Raw genomic sequence first — 23,362 nt, forward strand, 5'->3', positions numbered from 1 at the left:
ATTCTAGTTCAATGGTGCTGGAAAAATATCGGTTTGTCAACAGGTTACAACCGGAAGCTTTTTCTTTTCATCTCTCTGAAAATTTGCGAAATGCATAACAAGGCATGCTTCCCATTGTTTTAAATTTGTAGTACAGTGGGAGAAATCGGTAAACGTCTTTTAAATGTGTATCGGGAAGCGCATGTGTTGGTTAGACGGTCTGCAGGTGATAATGCAAGCTAAAGTGAACCCTGCTTCCCACAGGGGGTTAAATTAAACCAGATTTCAAATTTATGTTATGTCTAAATGATCTATTGTGTGATATAATCATGTCAGATCTATAAAAAAGTCTATGGTTTTAACCTTTTCTCACAGGAAAGGACCTGTCCAGCCGCAGCGAAACAGACCTGGCTTGTATCTTTGGGAAGAGATCGAAACGAGAAGCAAAAGACCAAGATGAGGTATGCTGTGTAACCATCTCTAAACTTTATTAAAATAAAACTTCTTTTTTGATTCGATGGAGAAACCTGAGCCGACACGTAAAGCCGCTCAGCTGGTTACCTGACACATTACAGTTGATCCCACCTGTAAGCACAGCTGACCTCTGATGTCACGTGACCCGTGCACGGCAAGCTGCAGGCTGATTATCAGCCGTGTCACAGCGTGCAGTCTGACTCCACACATCAGTCACTGTAGGCTGGGATACCACGTAAATCCCCTAAACGGATTTGCACCCTCTCGCTCTCCACTTTTTACCTTGTAGTCCTGACAGCCAGCACTGTGGTCAGATCAGGATGTGTATTTCTGATGGTGTGCCAGTGGGCATGATCAAAGTCCATTTGTCCTCCATCACCCGGGTACAGGAAGCAGTAAAAAAAGTGAAAAAGAGAAATGCTGATGACCCCCTCAAATCTCAAAGACTAGCTTTTGGAGGATTATGTTGGAGTTTTTGGCTTACATGGCTCTAATAGTTGGCAGCTTTTACTTTATTGCTCTGTGTTGCATCTGTGTATTTCCTTTTGCGGTCCTTAATTTTACATCATTTGTTGTTTTGACATCTGTAAAAATTTGTTAGTCTTATTATAGTGCTTTAAGTGACGGTTCGTCCCAAAATCACAATTCTGTTATCATTTACTCGCCCTCAAGATTTTTTTAAGGTAATGGCAAACATCATATCGCTGTCTGTAAAAATTGTATTGTATCGGGACAAGATGTCCAATTTACACCCCTAGTGTGTTCCCTGGGAATCGAACCCTTGATCTTTGGTCTGGCAGTGCAGTGATCTACCAACTAAGCTGAAGGAACACATAAAACCGGTTTAGCCGTGTAAATGCAATTCTGCATTAGACCTGCTTAGCTTTTCTGACACTTGGCATGTGCACAGCGCTCTTGCAATATAATTTAGGATGCATTGCAAATAGATGCAAGAAGACCAATCACTATTCAGTAAGCAGCCGGGTGATTTATTTGGATGATTTTTAATTAGGGGTGCACCGATAAATGCGGATATACACTGATTATACGTGGCTGATAACTATTCTGAATCGCACAGCCGATATTATTTACAGCTATTTCATGTACTATGGCCTTTGAACAGTAAGTCCTTATCGATCTGAAATCACTGTTAGTTTGACTCGTTTATAACATGCATTTGTAAAAGCAACACTCCTTAAACCTAATCATTATACATATTCTTTATTATCATGAAAATACCTGAAAAAGTTTGAAGAACAGCAATATAAATATATCCTTAAGCCATTTCCTGGAGCTGCGTGTGTATGGTTTTTCGTCTGCAGCGCATATTGAGCGCCCTCTGGCTTTATAGCAGCATTTCACCAATTCATTGAGAAGCACAGCAAGCATCATCGGCCGATATATCGGTGCACCCCTATTTTTAATGACATATTCTAACAATGTTAAAAATGTAACTCTTATTTTTACAAAAATAAAAGCTGCACCTGTGGCAAGTTTTTATATATTTTTAATGTTAAAGGAATAGTCTACTCATTTTCAATATTAAATATGTTATTACCTTAACTAAGAATTGTTGATACATCCCTCTATCATCTGTGTGCATGCACGTAAGCGCTGGAGCGCGCTGCGCCACTTCGATAGCATTTAGCTTAGCCCCATTCATTCAATGGTACCATTTAGAGATAAAGTTAGAAGTGACCAAACACATCAACGTTTTTCCTATTTAAGACGAGTAGTTATACAAGCAAGTTTGGTGGTACAAAATAAAACGTAGCGCTTTTCTAAGCGGATTTAAAAGAGGAACTATATTTTATGGCGTAATAGCACTTTTGGGAGTACTTCGACTCGCCTGAAAAGTCCACTCCCCTTCTCACTCTCATAATCGGAGAGGGAGGGTGTTACTGCGCCGAGTCGAAGTACTCCCAAAAGTGCTATTACGCCATACAATATAGTTCCTCTTTTAAATCCGCTAAGAAAAGCGCTACGTTTTATTTTGTACCACCAAACTCAAATAACTACTCGTCTTAAATAGGAAAAACGTTGATGTGTTTGGTCACTTTTAACTTTATCTCTGATTGGTACCATTGAATGAATGGGGCTAAGCTAAATGCTATCGAAGCGTCGCAGCGCGCTCCAGCGCTTACGTGCACGCACACAGATGAAAGAGGGATGTATCAACAATTCTTAGTTAAGGTAATAACATTTTAATATTGAAAATGAGTAGACTATTCCTTTAAGCACGCAGTTAAATTGAGCCAAATAAATGAAGACTAAAGTGAAGTATTTGCAGTATCAATTCAGTACTGCATTACAAGAACCATAATTAAATCCCTTCATCATTACTCTGTGTGTTTGACAACAAACAGGTACATGCAGAGATGTGTGTTCTTACCAGTGGCTTATTTTTCTGTTTTGGTTTTAGTGAATTAGTTGCTAAGCACCATATTGTATGACATTGCAGTTAGATGAGCTCATAGATATTGTGAGAATTTTTGCTCCATGCTGACGGATTAAGTCTTTAACATCAGCAAATATATATCATATATAACATCAGCGTTACGTATATAGATCGGATCAAATGAAATGGTCGATACCTGGGGCTAATTTAAACCCATTAAAACTATGGAATAACAACACATGTAATTTGGGGATCTTTGTTGTGAATAAATTAAAATAAAGTTAAATTAGGTTATATTGTAGCATTTTCAAACTAGCAACCCTTTGCCCCTATGATGGTTCTTAAACGATATTAAAGGAGCTCCTATATATTTTGTGCTCTTAATCGTTGCTTTTGGTTTCTTAGGGGAGGATCACACCAAAGCACTTAAAACACCTGTAAACACAAGCTGTGCTGCACTGCCTTTTTGTCATTTTAAGCTAGGGCTGGACGATTTAACCTAAAATCAAAACCTTAATTTTGACATCGATTACGATTAATGAACGATTATTATTATTATTTTTTTGCCTCATAATTTACTGACAAGGTTTGAAAATTTAAGGAGCGCAAGCAGATTCACATTTTTCCCAAAATAACTGCATTACTGAAAATTCTAAATAGTAGGACTGTAACGATTAATTGCGGTGAAATCCCGGCATATCCCAAAGCCATAGGGCGCTCTCATGCAGAAACTCTCTTTGTGCCACAGAAGTAGCAGCATTACATACAATATTCCAGTAAATGTCTAAGGAATATTTATATCGCTGTTCTTCAAATTGTTTCAGGTATGTTCATGATGATAAAGAATATTTTGAATGATTTTATTTAACGAGTGTTGCTTTTTTAAATGCACATTATAAACAACTCCGACTCATAATGATTTTAGATTGATAAGGACTTCCTACTGACCAAATGCCTTAGTATACACACAAGCTGTGCATGAAACACAAAATTGGTGCCTTGCGATTCAGAATTGATTTCAGACAGGCATTTTTAATGGGACATGTGATTAATTATTCCAGCCCTACTAAATAGACACATTATGCACAATTGATAAAACTTTCAGAATAGAAAGTTATGAACCAAATAATCCTACAATCCCCTTGACTAAATCTAGGCATAAGGTATATACATATACAATAAGTTATATATATCTAGTTAGCATATTGTAATGAGTTCTGTGGTATGGCAATATACATACTTGTATGTTTCTTATCTTCTATCAGTTTTCCTTAACTGGGCACTGATGCCAAACTGTGCCTTCACACCGCCACCGGCGAGAGCGTCAAACTAGCCGGAAGTCATTCATTTTCAATGAGAGCCGGCGGTAATGAGCTATGATGCAACCAATCGGAAGGCGGAAACGTTCGGCAGCAACCAATCGGAAACCTCCGCTTGAGAGGATTCCAGAGAATGCATTCAAGCGTCAGAGCATCCGCTACACCTTTTCTATAGAGTTGATAGTAGGGAAGCCAGAGCTTTTATCTCGCCGGTGGTGGTGTGAATGCACGGTTAAACCTTAATTCCCATCTATAATGTTTTTGGTGTTAATGTAGGCTAGAAGTTCTCCGGTTCTTTCTATCTCCCATCTCTGCAATGTCTAATTTTAAACCCATGCTGGCGCGTCTTTTCGCGGATCAGAGTGAGATGTGCTATTTTTACCCAGGCTTTGTACACCCACCTGTAGATTCAACTGAGCTTATGTTGACAAAACGATTGGCGTGTCATGCAAATGTGTTGTCACAGCCCTAACCCACATGATAAAATAATGCCGGTTAGAAGTTTTGAATTTTAGCATATAAAACGGCGCCCATAGAAAACCTTTTAAAAAAGGTGCCTACCACTGACCCTACTTCACACCTCAATTTTAAAACGCATATAGTAGCCGCCACAGGACAAAACATGTTGTTGTCTGAGATGATATAGGGACGAAACTCGCTCTATAGAACAGTTTGTCTGTTTAGGGCTACTGTAGAAACATGACGGCGACTTCCATGTAAGAGAATCTGTGGTGTATGTAGATAAAAGCAGCTCATTCTAAGGTAATAAAAACAATACAGTTCATCATGTAGAGTCTTTATACACCACTGATAACATAGTTATGTATATTATATTGCATTTCTGTCAAGAGATCCTTCTAAAAGTTACACAATGCACCTTTAAACAATGTTCACCAGTGTACCTTCCCGTCTTTGTGGCAGTGTTTGCCTTAGTGTTTTGTGATATAGCATTTCCATATCCAGCTAATGTACGTGCTGCAGGTCTGAAACCCCCAAATCTGTACCCCCGCTAAACAACCCATTTACCGAGAACCACAACACAATAGCGAAGCTTCATGGTTTGCTTAAAATTGGAACTGCCGTCAGCGTGTTATTTTTATTTTTTTCTTCTGCTAATCGTTTTGTTGCAGTTTGTTATTGTCCTGCTCTGGAGGGACTCCATTGACCGGATTGAAAACCAATCTGAACAGGCTCACAATGGCATCCCAGGAGGCCATGCGACGAAGGGCTGGTGGCAAGCCCTGTAAAAGAGGGGCATTTAGACCTGCATAGGAAGGCAGTGAGGAGGCGGTTGTTTGCGTGTATTGTGTGCTTGAGCAACGATATAGGCAATGTAAGATTTTTTTCACCTAGGTTAATAGGTGCATCCTGGGTTCATAACACAACGACACGAGCCTTGATGTCTAATATACACTGTATGGTAAAAGCATTAGTTTAAGCACACACGGATTATATATCGTCCATTAGTTGATTCTGTATAATGGGTGATGTAAGCTAGCTGGAGATACTAAGGGTTGTGTCACTGTCAAATCATTATTGCAGTAAGTGTCGATCTCAAAGGCCGCTCGAGTGCCCTGTGTCTTGGCCGACCTCCCTCTCTCCCCCACCTCTTGCACCAGGGGTTTTCCTTCTTTCTCTCAGAGCTTCCTGCTAGTCTCTTATCTCCTGTCACAGTGTTCAGACATACACACATGGATAGGAGTGGCTGTTTCAAGACACCCTGTCCTGCAAAAGTCTTATTACCTTGATTTTAAAGAGCGTTACAGAGATAGATGTTTGTGGGATTTGCATAAAGTTCAAAGTTAGACTTTTGATTTGATGTGAATTTAGTTATTTGACGCTAGTTTGCTATTCAAACATTGTGGTTTTGTTGCCAATTTTTTTTTTATTGTTCAATACAGAACGCAGCGGTGTCTTAAAGAAATAAAAATTAGGGCCACAAAACGATCAATTGCAACTAAGCGTTTGCAGAATAAAAGTTTGTTTGCATCATATTATGTATGTGTGTACTGTGTATAATAATTATGTGCATATAAGTACATGCGCATGCATGTATAATTAAGAAAAAATAATCTACTTCAATTTAGTATTTAAATATATAAATTTAAAATATAGATAAATATAAAAACATGTTAAATATATACTTGCATCTGTGAGTATTTATATATACATAATTATAAGCATTTTTAAGCAAGTTTATTCTGCAAACGATTAGTCGTGAATAACAAAAAAGTCTCAAACTTAAATAATGATTTATTTGTTTTCATACTCTATTTATTTACATAAAATATATATATATATATAAATTAGGGATGGCATGAGTACTCGATTGCTCGAGTACTCGAACGTGGCATCGATGATCGATCACGAAAACGATGATCATGTGGGTTTATTTATTTATTTATTGTGGATATGGCGGCATTTGGATGTCTGATTAGCGTTGCAAGCGCATGTGGTAGTAAAGACTTGGTCTGGAGATGTGTGTTTGACGTTGTGTCGAGCTACGCAGACCGGCGTATGACATCAATAACATTACCATGCATGATTCAAATACAAATGGATAATTCCGCGCCAACCCGCCGATCCCGTGAAGCCGACCACACCTCAAATCACTGAGGCACTATGGTTTAAAAGGATGTCGTGATTTTGGAAATACAGTCAGTCAGGTACAAAATGTACAGGCCGTCAAAAGTTCAATGGGTTATCATCTCATATTTAAACATCATGTCAAGAGATACCAGAGAGCCATACGAGCATTAACATTACATCTTGACTGAGGTAAGAGGACGACACGACACAGCTAATCGCTGAAATGATAGCAAAAGACTTAAAGCTGCTTAATGTTATGAAGCTTGTGCTTTGACTGGACGTGTTTAAAAGCGCGCTGTTTATGATGCACATCCACAAAGGGAGTTAAACTTTCTTAGTTGAAAACTTAGTTGAAGTCTTGCATTTTATGCAGATAGATGCATATTGTACATTTATCGAAATGAAAAAATGACATAAATGCACATCCCTAATATAAATATATAAATCTCAGAACAAGCTATCTATAACAGCTATAACAACGTTATATCCAGTGTTACTTGGTTAAAATTATGTAGAAATACATGTGGGTAATAAAAGTGCAGATAAAACCTATACAGGCAGTTTCCCAGACAGGGTTTAGATTAATCCAGGACTAGACCTTAATTATATTAACTCTTTCACCGCCATTGATGAGATATCTCGTCAATTAAGAGAAAACGCTTCCCCGCCAATGACGAGATTTTCCGTCTTCCGCAACTTTTTAAACCCGGAAGTATTGCCCTATGGCAAGCGGCTGCATGTCCGTGTCTGTTTTAAAGATCGCTCTGAATGGGATCTCTATGAAAAGTCCGTCACAAAAATGGAATTATCTCTGCTTTTTGCTCAAAATGTGGGTTTTTTGCAGAAACCTACCCATATTCAAAAGCTGATTACAAAAGAACTACTCAAGGTAGCATGAAACGTTTTTTTTTTGTTTGAAAGCAGAGGGTCTGTTCTTTCATTTGGTATATTGTATGTTTATATATTTAAAGAAGAACATTTTCTGGAAGGCATTAAACTTTTGTGAAAATCATGAAAAACGCTGGCTGGCAACTTTTTTAAAAAACGCTGGCGGTGGAACAGTTAAGACATTTAAGTCGTTTTTACAAACATACCTTAAAAATGCGCTGAACTGATTTGCATCTTAAGACAAAATAATGGCACCAATATATGTTAAGAAATGTCAGTGCAAGATGTTTTCAAATTAAGGCAGCTGAAACACACATTTTAGTTTGGGACTTTCATAAGCCGCTCTTTAAAGAAGGGCGAAGCTTCATGGATGAAATGTGAACATCGCAGTGGTTGCGGTTGCATGGCATCATCTGTGGTCGGCTTGTCAGTAGCGTGGTAACATGGGATTGCGGTTACCACAACAGCCCTAATCAAAATTTTTTAAATCTGTCTCTGCGTCATATGCAGTGTTACATATTTTCTTGTACACACTTGAAGAATCTTGAAAGATTATGATCGACACTATAATTAATGGCTTGTCAAAGTGACAGCCATGTCCAAGCAGATGCCCTCTTGGAGGCCTGACCGTCATCCATCACCTCCTTTCACTCTTCCAACAAAATGTGGGAACATCTCAATGGCTGGAAGTGTGATGTCCATGATCAGCATTCGCAGATGTTGTTTTCAAAACATTTCCTTCCTCATGCCTTGTTTTAACTTCTCTCTCGAATCACATTTTTGTACCTTTCAGTATTTATTCTTGATGTCTCCTCCATTATTTCTTTCTCTACCCACCTCTCTCTCTTTCGTTGACTCGTTCTCTTCTCGTGGGCCTTAGTTAGGTTGTATGGTAGTGTCTATGGAGTCACAAGGAGTGGGTGTGATTTATCTCCCTCGGCCCCTTTGTAGCCCCCTCCAATGCGGCAGGCCCAAAGGAAAGAGCCGAGTTTGCTCGAACGTGGCTGGGTTTGCCAGGCCCCAGCATTAGCTGAAATAAACCCTCCTGCTGCTGGTGAAAAATGTCCTGTGATTGGCTAATTAATCAGTCAAAAGGGGAGCGTCGCGGCCTGTGACTTGAGGGACCCGAGCAGGCGACCGCTGAGGGCCCGCTGATAAATGGATTCTCGACTGCTTCATACATCAGTGAAACTTAGTCATTTTTTACCACTGCTCTTTGCGTCAATGGTGGATCGCTAAGGCCTATGCTTATATATTTCCTGTGAAAACTCCATCTGTATGCGTGGAGTGTTTTAAACTATCGTCTGATATGGTCTGCCCACTTACATTTTTCCATATATATTGTCTATTATGTTAATAATCAATATGTTAACATGTTTACATCAAATCTTTGCATGTAATGCTATATTACACCCTAGATTTTCAATTTGAGAATCGAGTGGATGACTAGCATTAAAAGCATGAAATACAGCTTAATATTTTATGCAAAACATACATTTAAAGTTGTGGCCATTTTATATTTCATTTGATCTTTTTCTTTATATATGTGCCATTAATGCCATGTATAAAACTTTAGGGTGCTACCTGTTGCTAAAGTTTTTGAACAACAAGCACTAAAAATAATCCTTACTTGACCAATCCAGTGCTCATTTCGGTGGGCATATTGTGTAGTTAGATGCATATCTTCATAAAAATCTTCGTTAAATGTTTTTATGAACGTAATAAATTGTGGAAGTAAGAAGCGAGACAGTCTCCATGGTTTCTTTCAGTCGATCGGGCATCTCCCCTCGCTGTGCTTACAGGGGTTGGCGTGACCCTGTGGCCTCTCTCACTCCCACACTGGCTCAAACACAAAGCTGCCGACTAGAGGGTGGTACCTGTAGCTGTACTAATTCAGCCCACGCCCGTCCTCATGAAGGATCGCTGGCCAGTTGATTTGCCCGTTCCCCCAGCGCCACCTTCTCATCAAATGAGAAGAAGAGGCTCCACCGTTTGGCAGATGTGGTGAAGGGGCAAGAGGCAGGGCTGCCATTGGTCGCATGGGAGCCGGATAGTGGGCGGGGCTGAATGGACAGAAATGCTGCTGATGATGCAAAAACTTAGCCAGCAGGCCAGTAGCAGGCCAGCTCCCATAACAGAACTGCTGAGTTGCATTCACAATTAATTATTAAGTGAATTTGTAATGACACGAATATTTTAAGATATTGACAAGTGAGGATTTTTAAAGAAATTTAGACTATAAAACTATACAGACCCTCATTGAACATACATGGGTGATTCTCACAAAATCCAGATTTAGAAGGTGTCCAGCATCACAATTTTTAACTCTTTCCCCGCCATTGACGAGATATCTCGTCAATCAAGAGAAAACGCTTCTCCGCCAATGATGAGTATTTCCGTCTTTCCGCAATACTGCTATTATCCACTAGGTGGCGCCCTTCTGCAACTTTTTAAACACGGAAATATTGTCCTCTGGCAAGCTGCTGCATGTCCGTGTCTGTTTAAAGATCGCTCTGAATGGGATCTCTATGAAAAGTCCGTCACAAAAATGGAATTATCTCTGCTTTTTGCTCAAAATGTGGTGTTTTTGCAGAAAACTACCCATATTCAAAAGCTGATTACAAAAGAACTACTCAAGGTAGGATGAAACGGTTTTTTTTGTTTGGAAGCAGAGGGTCTGTTCTTTCATTTGGTATATTGTATGTTTATATATCTGAAGAAGAACATTTTCTGGAAGGCATTAAACTTTGGTAAAAATCATGAAAAACGCTGGCGCTGGCTGGCAACTTTTTAAAAAAATGATGGGGGTGAAAGAGTTAAAAAGCCCTTGAAGCCATTTTTTAAGGTCTAAACTTACTATAACCAATATTTTAGAGGAGTTAAAAAATATTTCCTATAGAATTATTTACATTTTTTAGATTACCATTATAAAAAATTATCATTTCCGCAACATATTACATTAAATATATGCATTTACAAACTCATGTTTCGGTAATGAGAACTAAACCGTTGTCTAGGTACTATAACAAACAAAATTTAAAATTTTATTTGAAGAGAAAAAACAAGAACTGCTTACCTGGTAGCCATCTTGAGTGTCACAATAAATTATGTCCCTTCCAACAAATTGAAGATGTTAGTTCCTTGAGGGCTTAAACAATGATTGAAAATTGTTGCGGAGGATGAGAAAATAGGTCTTGGACTCATTTATATGCCTTATTATTGTCTCTACATTTACCAATGATCACCAAATACCACATGTTTCTTTATTGTAAATGTTTATAGTATAACATGCACTGAAGCTTTTTATTTTTTTAGATTTTTTAATTTTAAATATTTCCATGTCAAAGAACCCAAATCCAGTCATGGACACGTTGCGGTAATGAAAATTTTCCCCTTAATTGTGGAAAAAACTACAAATTTGATTTGAATGTCATTTGAAATGATGTGCAAAATAGTACACGAAGAGATTTGTAACTGTATGCTTCTTATTTTGATACTCTTACTTTGCATTTACTTTTTTTATCAAAATAATAAGATTAGGCACCTCATAAGTCTAATCTTTAGTCTTAATAATTTTTAAGCCATGTACTCTATAATTTTTAACAAAAATAAGCAGAAGACCAAAATAAAGTTTATTTTAAAAGTTTTAATATTTGGATTTCAAGATTATTACATCATCATCTCAACACAGTCACTTTAAGAAATCTGTGCTCAGTCGGGAGCAGATTGCAGTGCAAAATGTCACGTTGTGACCATGTGGTCCACCATGTTTGGCTTCACGACTAATTCAGTAACCAACGCCTTTGCGCCGGTGTTCAAAGACATGTTTGTTTTTAAGTGCGGGAGCCCTAATATGTTCTCAGATAACATCTAATTGCCTCAAACAAAAGCACGGCCTCCCTCGCGCTGTTGACAGGTTGCGTTGCTGCCGCTACAGAATAATAACGGATGGGCTTGAAATGACTGCTTGCTACGTACCCTCTGGCAACTGGCTTCAAGCCCATACAACCTATTGACACCTACAAATGAGTGTGAAAATGAAAACGGCATTAACAAAAATGGGTAAACGAAACTGCCCAGCAGTCATTATTGGCTAGGCAGGACTGCCCCGGCATGGTGATTACCGTACAGAGGAAGCTAACCGCCTGATGCTTTTAAGAGTCGCCGCCACCACTGTTTTCACGGCACCCGGCTTGCATTTAATCACCGCCGGTTTAATCTAATAAATCACAGCAGGGCAGAGAATAAACGGTGCGTCCTCCATCTTAAGGCTGACACATCAGCTCCTCGGAGGGCACGGAGAGGCAAGCACTTTACATTGTAAAGCAAGCATAGTTTAGTGATGATGCCCTATGCAGAGTGTTGTCGCCATTTGTTACACGTGATAAGTAATGAAGGTCTTGGGTTGGTGGAGAGGTTTGCATCACTCTTACTTACTGTTTGCATTTGGTGCTTTTCGGATAGCTCTGCATTTTCATGTAGCACCTTCAATTAACATATTTTATGTTGTCAGTCTAATTGTTTTTCGGCTTGAATTCTTAAGTATCTATATTAAATTTGTTTCTGTCCATCATTATGACTGAAATGTTGTAGCAGGAAATTAAATAATATGATTGTAAGCTAAAACAGTTTTGGGGATTTTTTATTTTTATTTTTTTATTTTTTTTTACTTTTGATTTAAAGCCCATAGAGATGTTCATCATGCAAATGCTCTTTAAAAGGGGTAGTTTACCCAAAATTTTAATTTTCTAAAAATAAAAACAAGCTTTATTCTTATGTCTACGAAACTAGTAAAACTTCCAATGAAAAGGAGATATTTATCAGAAATGGTGCATGCTGTTTTTTACCTTTACAGACAAAGTGGATGGGGACCAGAGACGTGGTCACCATTTATTTTGGGATAGTGAAACACACAAGTCATATATTTTTATAATATGCGTTAATTTAATGTGCGACAACTGCATTATCATTTTTTAAACTTTTTCTTCAAATAATTTTTAATTATTTTAAACGTATGCATTAAATTCTTTAAAGTTTGATACACAATTTACAAAAACTCATCTCTTCCCTTATAAAAGAAAATGTACCTTTCTCTGAAGTATTTTTGTATCATAAACGATGGCATGTAATTGGTCTATTTGTTTCGTTCTGCTTCATTACATTACAATCACGTAATGTCTTGTATTACGAGACATGTTAAAATGCTCATTAAACAATGCAAAGCAGTGCATTGCGTGGGTGCCACCTGTTTCGCTGTCCACCTACGTGAATGGTATGAAGGATGGTGCGGCGGGTCCTTTCTCCTCATCAGGGAGGGACAGCTGGGTAGTCTGGGTCTCGATCCATAAGCCCAGGCCACCACCAAATTTATAATAGTGGCAGGACAATGAAAACGCATTCGCACAACCGGCCCTCTTCCCGATATCATCTCGATAATATCCATCGGCCTGCTATGCGGTTTGTTTAGAATATAGTTTAACTTGGAAGCCTCGGAGGAGTAAATTATCCTCAATGCTTCCAGATTAAGTAGAGGAAAAACATTTTGAGGTTTTCTTAAAATGGATCAACTACAGCAACATTTTTATTAAAGCACAAGGTGCGAAAGCGCTAGTGTGTCTTGCGTCTACCAATTTTCACTTGACTTTGCTTATCCTTTTCGTTGTGTATGTATACATCATTAATAAATCCTTATTCGACTTTTTAACATCCTCAACTGGGATTATTGTTCAGGTATTGCAAAATATTAATAAAAAAATAATCATAACTTTATATATAGCACTGTTATTGTACCATATTGCAGTCTTTAATCCCCGGACACAAAGTTCTTATTGCTGACGCTGCATTTGCGCTGTTAAACTAACGCAGACATAGTGCTGTGTCTCTATGCAGGAGGAATATTGGGTTATAAATTAAGGACTATCTGACATAGCACAGAGTGGGACAAATTAGTTGCAGCAAATTCCAAAGTGTCGTCACGATTTGGGTTTGGAAAACACACTCAAAGACATTTCGACTTCGAACATTTTTTCACGTTCCACGCCTGGCTCAGACTGTCTTCTGCGGTGTGTTGGCGTCAACCCCGATGTCTTATTCCTCAGTTTCCTCATCGCAGCCTTCTAAATACCCCCCTCCCAATCCCAGAACCTTTACAGGACCAACCCTAACCCCCCCAGCTCAAACCGCCTATGCCTGGGGAGAACAGAGCAGGAAGGAGCCCGTAGCTGCTGCAGCAGCGGCCCTTATCTGAACACTGCACACAGTTCAGGGAACGCATCCTCTTCCTGGGGCCTCCCATCTGCCAGGAGGAGAGCGAGCGAGAGAGAAAAAAGAGCAGGAATGGAGAAAAGGTTGTTTTTTCTCGTGCTTTTTTACGTAGCACACGAAGCTTGAGGTTGCGTCAAGTCTGCGTCTGCTCTCCAGGTTGCCTTGTTTGTTTGCGACGGCATGCGTGTGGTATAACCCGATCCGTGCTCAGCACTGTTGAGGGATTGCTTCTAGCAGCGTTTCTCTCGGCACATTAGAGAGATAAGCCTAATGGAGGTCCCCAGGCGGCGAGACATCGCACCACACACACTATCATCACCTCTCTGATGAAGAGGATTTCCCCACTCACTCCATCCCTCTTCTTATGCACTCTTTCTCTCCAGAGAGTCATTTCACAGTTCACTATTAAATGCCCCCCAGTCGCACGACTTCTGAACGACTCTCGCGGCTCCTCGAAGCAAAAGGAAAGCTGAATTCTGCTTCTTTTGAAGGGAAAATTTTAATTTAAAGTCCTGCGGGCCTTTGGGTTTTCCTCTGGGCATCTTTTTAACTCTTTGGAGACCTGTAGCAACAAATTGTATCCACTGCGACCACCTACTCTGAGAAAATAGTCAACATAGCTGTCACTGGGACTGGGACAGTACCCTTTAAAATGGTCCAAATAAAGTACAGATATGTATACGTTTGTTACTAATATGTATCTTTGAGGTGCTATTGAGGTGCTATTCACTGCAAAAAATGACTTTCTTACTTCGTATTTTTGTCTTGTTTTCTGTACAAATATCTAATAATTCTTAAATTTAAGATGCTTTTTCTTGATGAGCCAAATGACCTAAGAAAATAAGTCTAGGTTTTAGACAAAAAATATACAGTTTGGGCTTAAAACAAGCAAAAATAAAGGTGAGAAAAAAATCTTGAAATAAGATTTATTTTTTTCTTAAAGCTAAATTTTCTCACCCCATTGGCAGATATTTTTGCTTGTTTTAGCACAAATTCGCTTCAATTGTACATTTTTTGTCTAAAAACGAGATTTAATTTCTTAGGTAATTTTGCTCATCAAGAAAAGCATCTTGTTTAATTTTCAGATATTTCTACTGAAAAGACAAAAAAACTAAGTTAGAAAGTCATTTTTGCAATGTAATAGGCTCGCTTTGGTAGTAATATGTACCTTTGTGGTATTAATATGAACTTTTTAGTTACCCTTTTGGAAAGGGTATAAACCCAGTGACAGTGATTGAATAGTGTATATCATGTTTTAGGATAAACTCTTAAAATGCTGAGTCGGTTTTAAACAATGCTTAGGGACAATATGGACAAACCCAACACATGGGTTTAACTAAACCAATGCTAGGTTGTTTCATCCCACATATGGACATTTTCTAATTACCGGACATTCATTTAAACTAACGACTGGGTTTGTCCATATTTTACCCGACCATGGGTAATAAAATAGTTCAAATCAATATGTAATGCTCCTTAAGAGGTAAATAGACGTGTAATAAGAGTGATAATGTACAGGGAGCAGGTTGTTATCCCGAAATAACCCCCTTCAGTGTGATACAAGACACTGTCAGGGATTATTTCTGCCTGCTGCCTATACATTCTCCCTTACTTAACTCTTTCGCCGCCAGCATTTAAAAAAAAGTTGCCAGGCAGCGCCAGCATTTTCACAAACGTTAAATGCCTTCCAAAAATGTTCTTTTTTAAACCTTTTGCTTTAAAAAAAACCTTGTATCCTACCTAGTCCTATTAGTTCTTTTTTATTACCTCTCAAATATGGGTAGGTTTCTTCAAAAACATAAAATTTTGAGAATTCAATTTTTGTGAAAGACTTTTGATAGAGATCCCATTCAGCACAATCCTCAGAACATACACTGAGTTCTTAGGGGCTGGACACACCAAAACTTTTAAAAGCGGCTGAAACCGCCTTAATGACGCCGAATGCCAGCTGTTTTTCAGCCGAGTGCTTTGGTAGCTGTGATACTTCAGCTGTGAGCCGGTTGGTTGCTGTGGTAATGTCCCGCCCCTCCTCCACTGTAATAGGATGGCCATGTGAGAACTGACATTGACGAGCGGAGCTTTTCACTCAAAGTTGAATATTTTTGAACTCTTGGCCCTGAGCACGAAGAAACCCCGAGCGCCGGTTTTCAGCGCGGAAAAAACCCGCTAGTTGCTTCCTTATTTGATAACACGCTGAGTTTCCATTTAGAATCAATTGAAAACATGCGCCAGCCGCGGGCGTAAAGCTTTGGTGTATCCAGCCCCTTACTCTGACATGTGAGGCGTTACTTTCGGGTTGCATAAGTTGCGGAAGAGCCAACCAGTGGATAATAGCGGTACTGCGGAAAGCTGGAAAAACTCGTCAATGACAGTGAAAGATTTAAAATAATTGTTTGACATAAAAAGCAGATTTATGAGGATCCAGGTTAAAATCTGATCTGGGTTCTGTCCTGATCTACTTATGTCCTGTGATTTCTCCACTTTCTTTTCGTGATTTGTGTGCGTCCTTACCTGCCTCCCAATATTTTATAAAATTATAAAAATGTTATGTTCTGCACAGTGATTTAACCCTTTACCTGGCACAGCCCTTTTTGAGTAGGGTTAAAAAGGTGAAGTACCCCTTCAAATTAATATAGCTTTTTTGTCTAGAAGCCTAACTTTGGTCTTGTTTTAAAGAAGCCACTTTTACAAAAAAAACTGTCTGGAGGTGAAAATATTAAATAAGAAAAAATGGTTACAGCAGTGTAAATTTATTGTAATAAATACAAATAATGCAATATAGTATTATCTTATTAAATTAACTGTCAAAAAAATGAGGTTTGTGTGTGAGGTTTGCTACATACTCTTCACTGCATTATTATTACTGCTTAAAGTTTTTGAAATATGAAAACTACATTCTTAGTCCTTTCCAACATTATGTAGTTTGTCGTAATAGATAACATTTACATGAAAAATATTGAAGTAAACTCGGGTGTCCCGCTCACAGGACAGTGCCAGTTAAAGGAATAGTCTACTCATTTTCAATATTAAAATATGTTATTACCTTAACTAAGAATTGTTGATACATCCCTCTATCATCTGTGTGCGTGTACGTAAGCGCTGGAGCGCGCTGCGACGCTTCGATAGCATTTAGCTTAGCCCCATTCATTCAATGGTACCATTTAGAGATAAAGTTAGAAGTGACCAAACACATCAACGGTTTTCCTATTTAAGACGAGTAGTTATAAGTTTGGTGGTACAAAATAAAACGTAGCGCTTTTCTAAGCGGATTTAAAAGAGGAACTATATTTTATGGCGTAATAGCACTTTTGGGAGTACTTCGACTCGGCGCAGTAACACCCTCCCTCTCCCATTATGAGAGTGAGAAGGGGAGCGGATTTTTCAGGCGAGTCGATGTACTCCCAAAAGTGCTATTACGCCATAAAATATAGTTCCTCTTTTAAATCCGCTTAGAAAAGCGCTACGTTTTATTTTGTACCACCAAACTTGCTCGTATAACTACTCGTCTTAAATAGGAAAACCGTTGATGTGTTTGGTCACTTCTAACTTTATCTCTAAATGGTACCATTGAATGAATGGGGCTAAGCTAAATGCTATCGAAGCGTCGCAGCGCGCTCCAGCGCTTACGTGCACGCACACAGATGATAGAGGGATGTATCAACAGTTCTTGGTTGGGGTGGTAACATGTTTTGGTATTGAAAATGAGTAGACTATTCCTTTAAGGAGTTAAAAAATAAAATGAAGCAATGCTGATTAACCTCTACAGCATTGCAGACAGTAATAAAATGCATTTTATTCTCTGCCTGCTCAAAACTATTGCAACCTGTGTATATTTTTATCGAAAATGAGCCCAAGCACTGTGAATTTTTTCTTCGGCTTAGTCCCTCGATACATCTTTTGAAAAATGCCGTTTTCAGCGGCGTCACCTGCGTAACGTAGTGCAGCCGCGTGTGTTAGCGCGGGTATTCTTCACCGCAAATCATTATGCATTGAGGAGGCCATTAGCACAATGAAGATGAATGAGAGAGAGAGTCACTGTGATAAAGGATTGCAGGACGATGCTTTAATCCAAAGCGTTCCTCTGTGGTCTTTCAACATAGTCACTGTGTCTTGCCATCTTGTGGCCTGTTATGATTAAGCTGTATGTTGTGCTAGCAGGTTCTTTCTCTCCCTTAATACTTCCCTAATAACCATTGCCCTTTGGCTTGCACAAGCAGTGACATTTACTCATCCGGCGAGTTTTTCAGGAGATTGCTGTGGAATTCAGCCGTTTACGCAGTGGATCGGTTGACGTGGCTCAATTTTTAAAGGGACATTTCACCCAAAAATATATTTTTTGTACTTGTTTACGGACCCTCATGTTGATCTAACCCTTTAAGAATTTCTTTCTTCTGTTAAAGATATTTTGATAAATCAGGGTAAGCACACAGTTGACAGTACCCATTAACTTCTTCCATAGTAGGAAAATGAAATACTATGGAAGTCAATGAGGATGAGAAACAGAATATTCAGAACTTTAAGGTTGATTTCCTGTTAAATGAGTTCAGTAGCCAATAAATACAAATGTTGATTAAAATGAAGAAATAAATTATATAAGCAATATGTCAAACCACATAATATATAAGCTTGCCTATTTACATTAATGCACCTGGCAGACACTTTTATCTAAAGCCAATACAATGTGCTGTATACACTTTATCGGTATGCGTTCCTTGGGATCAAACCCATGATCTTTTATACTTACACAAGGCTATCACTTGAGCTACAGGAGCACAGTGTGGTTTGTTTTGAAACAATTATATATTTTTATAGCGTATCTTTTTTTAAGTTTGTTCTATATAAATGTCTCTTACATGATTAGCAGCTAAAAGTTCACACGCGGTTTCGTGATGTCATTAGATACATTGGACAAGTCTCAGCATGGCTAAGCATGTTGATTGACAGCTACCGTTCAAGTATTTAAAGACCCACGCACTAAGGGTGGAGCTGTGTTTGGGTGTGTACATGACGGTGCATTTGGATTAAGCGGTTGGCTTGTTTCTAACAACATTTATATTTCTACTTTTGCAAGATGCTTTTATCCAAAGCACAGCACATTTCAGATTTACATTTTATAAGCTCCCTGGGAACTAAACCCTTGACTTTGGTGTTGCTAGTTATACTCTATACCAGTGTTTCTCAAACTTTTTCAGCCCAAGGACCACTTTATCTTCCAATTTTTTTCTGAGGACCACCTAACAGAATCTCACTCTAACACTCCCCCAAAAAACAACAAAATAGGAAGGATAAGCTAAGTTTAAGTTTAATATGCAACTGTTTCAAGTCAAAAACTATTTTTTTAAAAACAAATGCAATGCTATGTTCAGAAATTATTATATGAATTTTATTTCATTTAAAAAAGTAAATGTGAAATGAGTTGCAGCTTAATATGAACAACGAACTGCACATGTGAAAAAAAAATGCAATTAAACATACTAAAACTGAGGTGGTGGGTATATGAAGTCTATGGTTGTAACTATGGTAACAATAAAATACTGGAAAAAATGTCCCCCTTAATGTCCAAAATCACTGAAATTACAGGGATTTTACACATGAACAAAAACTAGTACATTACAAAACTAATAGATCTGTGGATTTTAGCTGCTTTCAGTAGATGCTTGATCTTTTATTTTGACTCCTCTTTGGTTTAGCCAATCGATCCATTTTTGTTATTAAAACAGAAAGGCAAGAACTGATATCACAGTTTTGCAAGTGCATTAAAAATCTACTTAAATAAGTGACAATTGTATAAACACTTGCCTCGTTTAGGTAATCTTTTGGCGGACCACTGGGGGCGTTTGGCGGACCACCAGTGGTCCGCGGACCACACTTTGAGAATTACTGCTCTATACCAATTAAGTTGTGTCATGATACTTGGTTAATTTCCCTTTTTCGGTTAATGCTTTTTTCTTAGCTTGATCTTTAGAATATTTATATTATATTTATATGGTTGCATTAAAGGGACATTCCACTTTTTTTGAAAATAAGCTAATTTTCCTGCTCCCCTAGAGTGAAACATTTGATTTTTACCGTTTTGGAATCCATTTAGCTGATCTCTGGGTCTAGCACTAGCACTTTTAGCATAGCTTAGCACAATCCATTGAATCTGATTAGACCATTAGCATCGCGCTAAAAAATAACCAAAGAGTTTCGATATTGTTCCTATTTAAAACTTGACTCTTCTGTAGTTACATCGTGTACTAAGACTGACAGGAAATTAAAAGTTGTGATTTTCAAGGCAGATATGGCTAGGAACTATTCTCTCAAACTGGCGTAATAATCAAGGACTTTGCTGATGTAACATGGCTGCAGCAGGCGTAGTGATATTACGCACTGCCAGAAAATAAGCCTCTGGTTAATTTCAATGGCAGGGGACTATTTTTGGGCATTGTGTAATATCACTACTATTATTACGCCAGAATGAGAGTATAGTTCCTAGTCATATCTGCCTAGAAAATCGCAACTTTTAAGTTTCTGTTGGTCTTAGTACACGATGTAACTCCAGAAGAGTCAAGTTTTAAATAGGAAAAATATCGAAACTCTTTGGTTATTTGTTAGCGCGATGCTAATGGTCTAATCAGATTCAATGGATTGTGCTAAGCTATGCTAAATGTGCTAGCAGAATGGATTCCAATACGGTAAGAATCAAATGTTTAAGTCTAGGGGAGCTGGAAAATGAGCTTATTTTCAAAAAAGTGGAATGTCCCTTTAATAGACTAAATAACATTTATTTTTACATTTTAACTTTTCAATTTTTTTATTATTTCTTTCTATTGATCAGTTCAACATTTCACTGCAGGCTGTATATAACTGTGTGTATGTGACAGACAAATTCACTGACTTGTGACCCTGCCTGTGAAAACCGAACTGGAGTCATTTTTTATTACGAGGTGGCTAATTAGATCTCATTACTATTTATGTTTGATCTGCTTTGGCCCCAGTGACATGTGTTTAGAGGTGTGGCTTCATTATGGCTTTCCTTCTCGTAATCTTACATTTTTTCTATGATTCACATTGTACAAATTCTTTGCTTCTTACTATTCTCACATTTTCCTTTTCTCGTTACTTAGGGAAGCAGTGGACCTGACTCTCAGGAAGAGAGGGAGGTTGCAAATGACACAGAAAATAACCCAGAGGAGCAACTAAAAACAGTGACCAGCACACTGTCCATGCGAGAGTACTTTGCCCAGCGCATGGCCCAGCTCAAGAGATCTCAGCTGGGAAACGGCTCTGCGGCATCTTCACCTGGGGTCAGCAGCAATGCACCATCTCCAGCTGCCTCTACAGAGGACCCCAGCGACATGGAACAGTCCAAGAAGAAGAAGAAGAAAAAGAAGAGAAAGCAGGAAAACGCTGAAGATGACACAGAGACTGCAGATAATGTTGCATTGACCTCAGTAACAGAAGAGAGCGTGGAAGAGCCGAGTCGCTCTAAGAAAAAGCAAAAGAAGAAGAAGAGGGAAAGAGAGGAGAAGGGTGAGAGTGAAGAGTCCAATGCCCCTACTGTAATAGATGATGCCACTGAGGAAGAAGCTCAGATCCCGAAGAAGAGGAGTAAGAAGAATAAAACATCTACAGAGACAGTCAATGAATATGAAACAGTGGAAAATGTAGACACTGACGTTTCACATAAAAAGAAAAAGAAACGGCGAAAGCAGGCTGATTGATTTCTAGAACTGATTACTTTTTAATATTTACATCACAAAAGTGAGCCCATGAATTTCATCGCTATATTCAAACCACATGACAAAACAAAATAAAAAAATATTTAAGCTATATTTGCAGCTGTGTTTTTTTTTTATAGAAAAAAAAAATGCATTTAAAACACTTCGTGGAAAGTGTGCTTAATGTTGTGGCTTTAATTGTTTTTCAAGGAAGGATTGTTAGAGAGAGTTTAAACCGTTTAATCAGTTGATTTGCATTTTAGAGAATAAACAAGCGTCATTATCAGATCTAAAATAATTTTTGTTTTGCCTAAAAGCTTCTTTCAGACTAATGGAATTCCCCCTGTTCTGTGACATGAATTGCGATTCAAGAAATTCCTCATCCTGTCATTCCAATTGCTTGCATCCTGTGGGGGCGTGGCCAATTCAGTTACAATCTCCTTTTCCAACACAAAGTTTTCCAACATGATTTTTCTTAATCTATGAATTTTGCCTGATCCTGGTTAATAGTACAATTAAATGTAAAATATATTGCTACATTAAGCGTTTGGCATCACATTTGTTTAGATTCATTTTACATTAATAGGCTCTAACCGTATTTCAAACATAAAATAACAACATTTATCTTTTTTTAACACATTTTTGACCCCGTTGGAAATCTCATAATGTAATGAGGAGATAAAGAGCAACAAAGTTTGTTTTTACTCATTAATTTCAATCTTTCACATTACCTTACTCAAAATTAAAGGGACAACTCCCCTAGAGTTAAACATTCGGTTTAACCGTTTTGGAATCCATTCAGCTGATCTCCGAGTCTGGCGCTACCACTTTTAGCATAGCTTAGCACAATCCATTGAATCTGATTAGACCAATAACGTCGCACTAAAAATAACCAAAGAGTTTGGATATTTTTCCTATTTAAAACTTGTCTGTTCTGTAGTTACATTGTGTAACTAAAAAATTTGCTTTAAAAAAAATTTGCGGACCGGGGGGTGAAATTTGGGGGGGGGGTGTTGCTGAGTTGCTGTTCGAACAAAGTGCTGAAAATTCTCCTTTTCAAATGTATAACGTTTTAAACGGAAGTAAAGATAACAACCATGCATTATGAAAATTAATAACTGCTTTATTTATAGTATATTTTCTATAGACGTGTAAAACCATATTTTGGCGGATTGTTTTTTTTACTATCATTGTTTCACTAGTATGCCTGCCCATTTAGTCTTAATAATTAATGGTGAACGAACTTGGCTTTCTGTTCTTGAAGGCAGCTGGAATCTTGTTCGGGCTCGAGCCCCAAGTCCAAGTAACAGAACAGAAAAAAATGCAGACAAGGAGGAGAGATGCCAGAATAATTGCGGCTGGGCACGGAGGTATGGAGACTTTAATGATGATTGACACAGGACTGTTTAGGTTCAAACCTACGTTAAAAGTGTAGCCGTTAAAATATTTTTAATAGTTTATTTTGATCATGGTGCCACGATCGCTTGATAATTCTGAAGTTGTTTTAAAGAAGAATAAAATAATTACTTTTCAGTCATTTGCGATGTCACACAGTTGAACGTCTCCGTGTATTTACATGATTTGCGAGGTACACAAATGATTCAGTCTTACCTCTGCAATTCTTTGATTGATTGTGTTTTAGAAGTAGCCTACTGTATGCTCAAAACTCTAATGACAGCAATGTGATCTCTGATGCGCTGGTAAAGAGAGAGAGAGAGAGAGAGAGTGACCGAGAAAAAGAGAGAGCA

General features: G+C 38.3%; 1 protein-coding gene across 1 annotated transcript in view; it reads left to right on the plus strand.

Moving 5' to 3' along the window:
- The window catches only part of pinx1 (PIN2 (TERF1) interacting telomerase inhibitor 1), a 29,295-nt gene extending 7,569 nt beyond the window's left edge, over positions 1-21,726 (plus strand). The window contains exons 6-7 of the mRNA XM_055186530.2: positions 355-440; positions 21,021-21,726. Coding sequence (XP_055042505.2) covers positions 355-440; positions 21,021-21,617 — 683 coding nt within the window. The 3' untranslated portion in view covers positions 21,618-21,726. The remainder of the gene's footprint in view (positions 1-354; positions 441-21,020) is intronic.
- The last annotated feature ends 1,636 nt before the right edge of the window (positions 21,727-23,362 follow it).

This window comes from Misgurnus anguillicaudatus, chromosome 18 (assembly GCF_027580225.2).
Source record: "Misgurnus anguillicaudatus chromosome 18, ASM2758022v2, whole genome shotgun sequence".
NCBI classification, from domain to species: domain Eukaryota; kingdom Metazoa; phylum Chordata; class Actinopteri; order Cypriniformes; family Cobitidae; genus Misgurnus; species Misgurnus anguillicaudatus.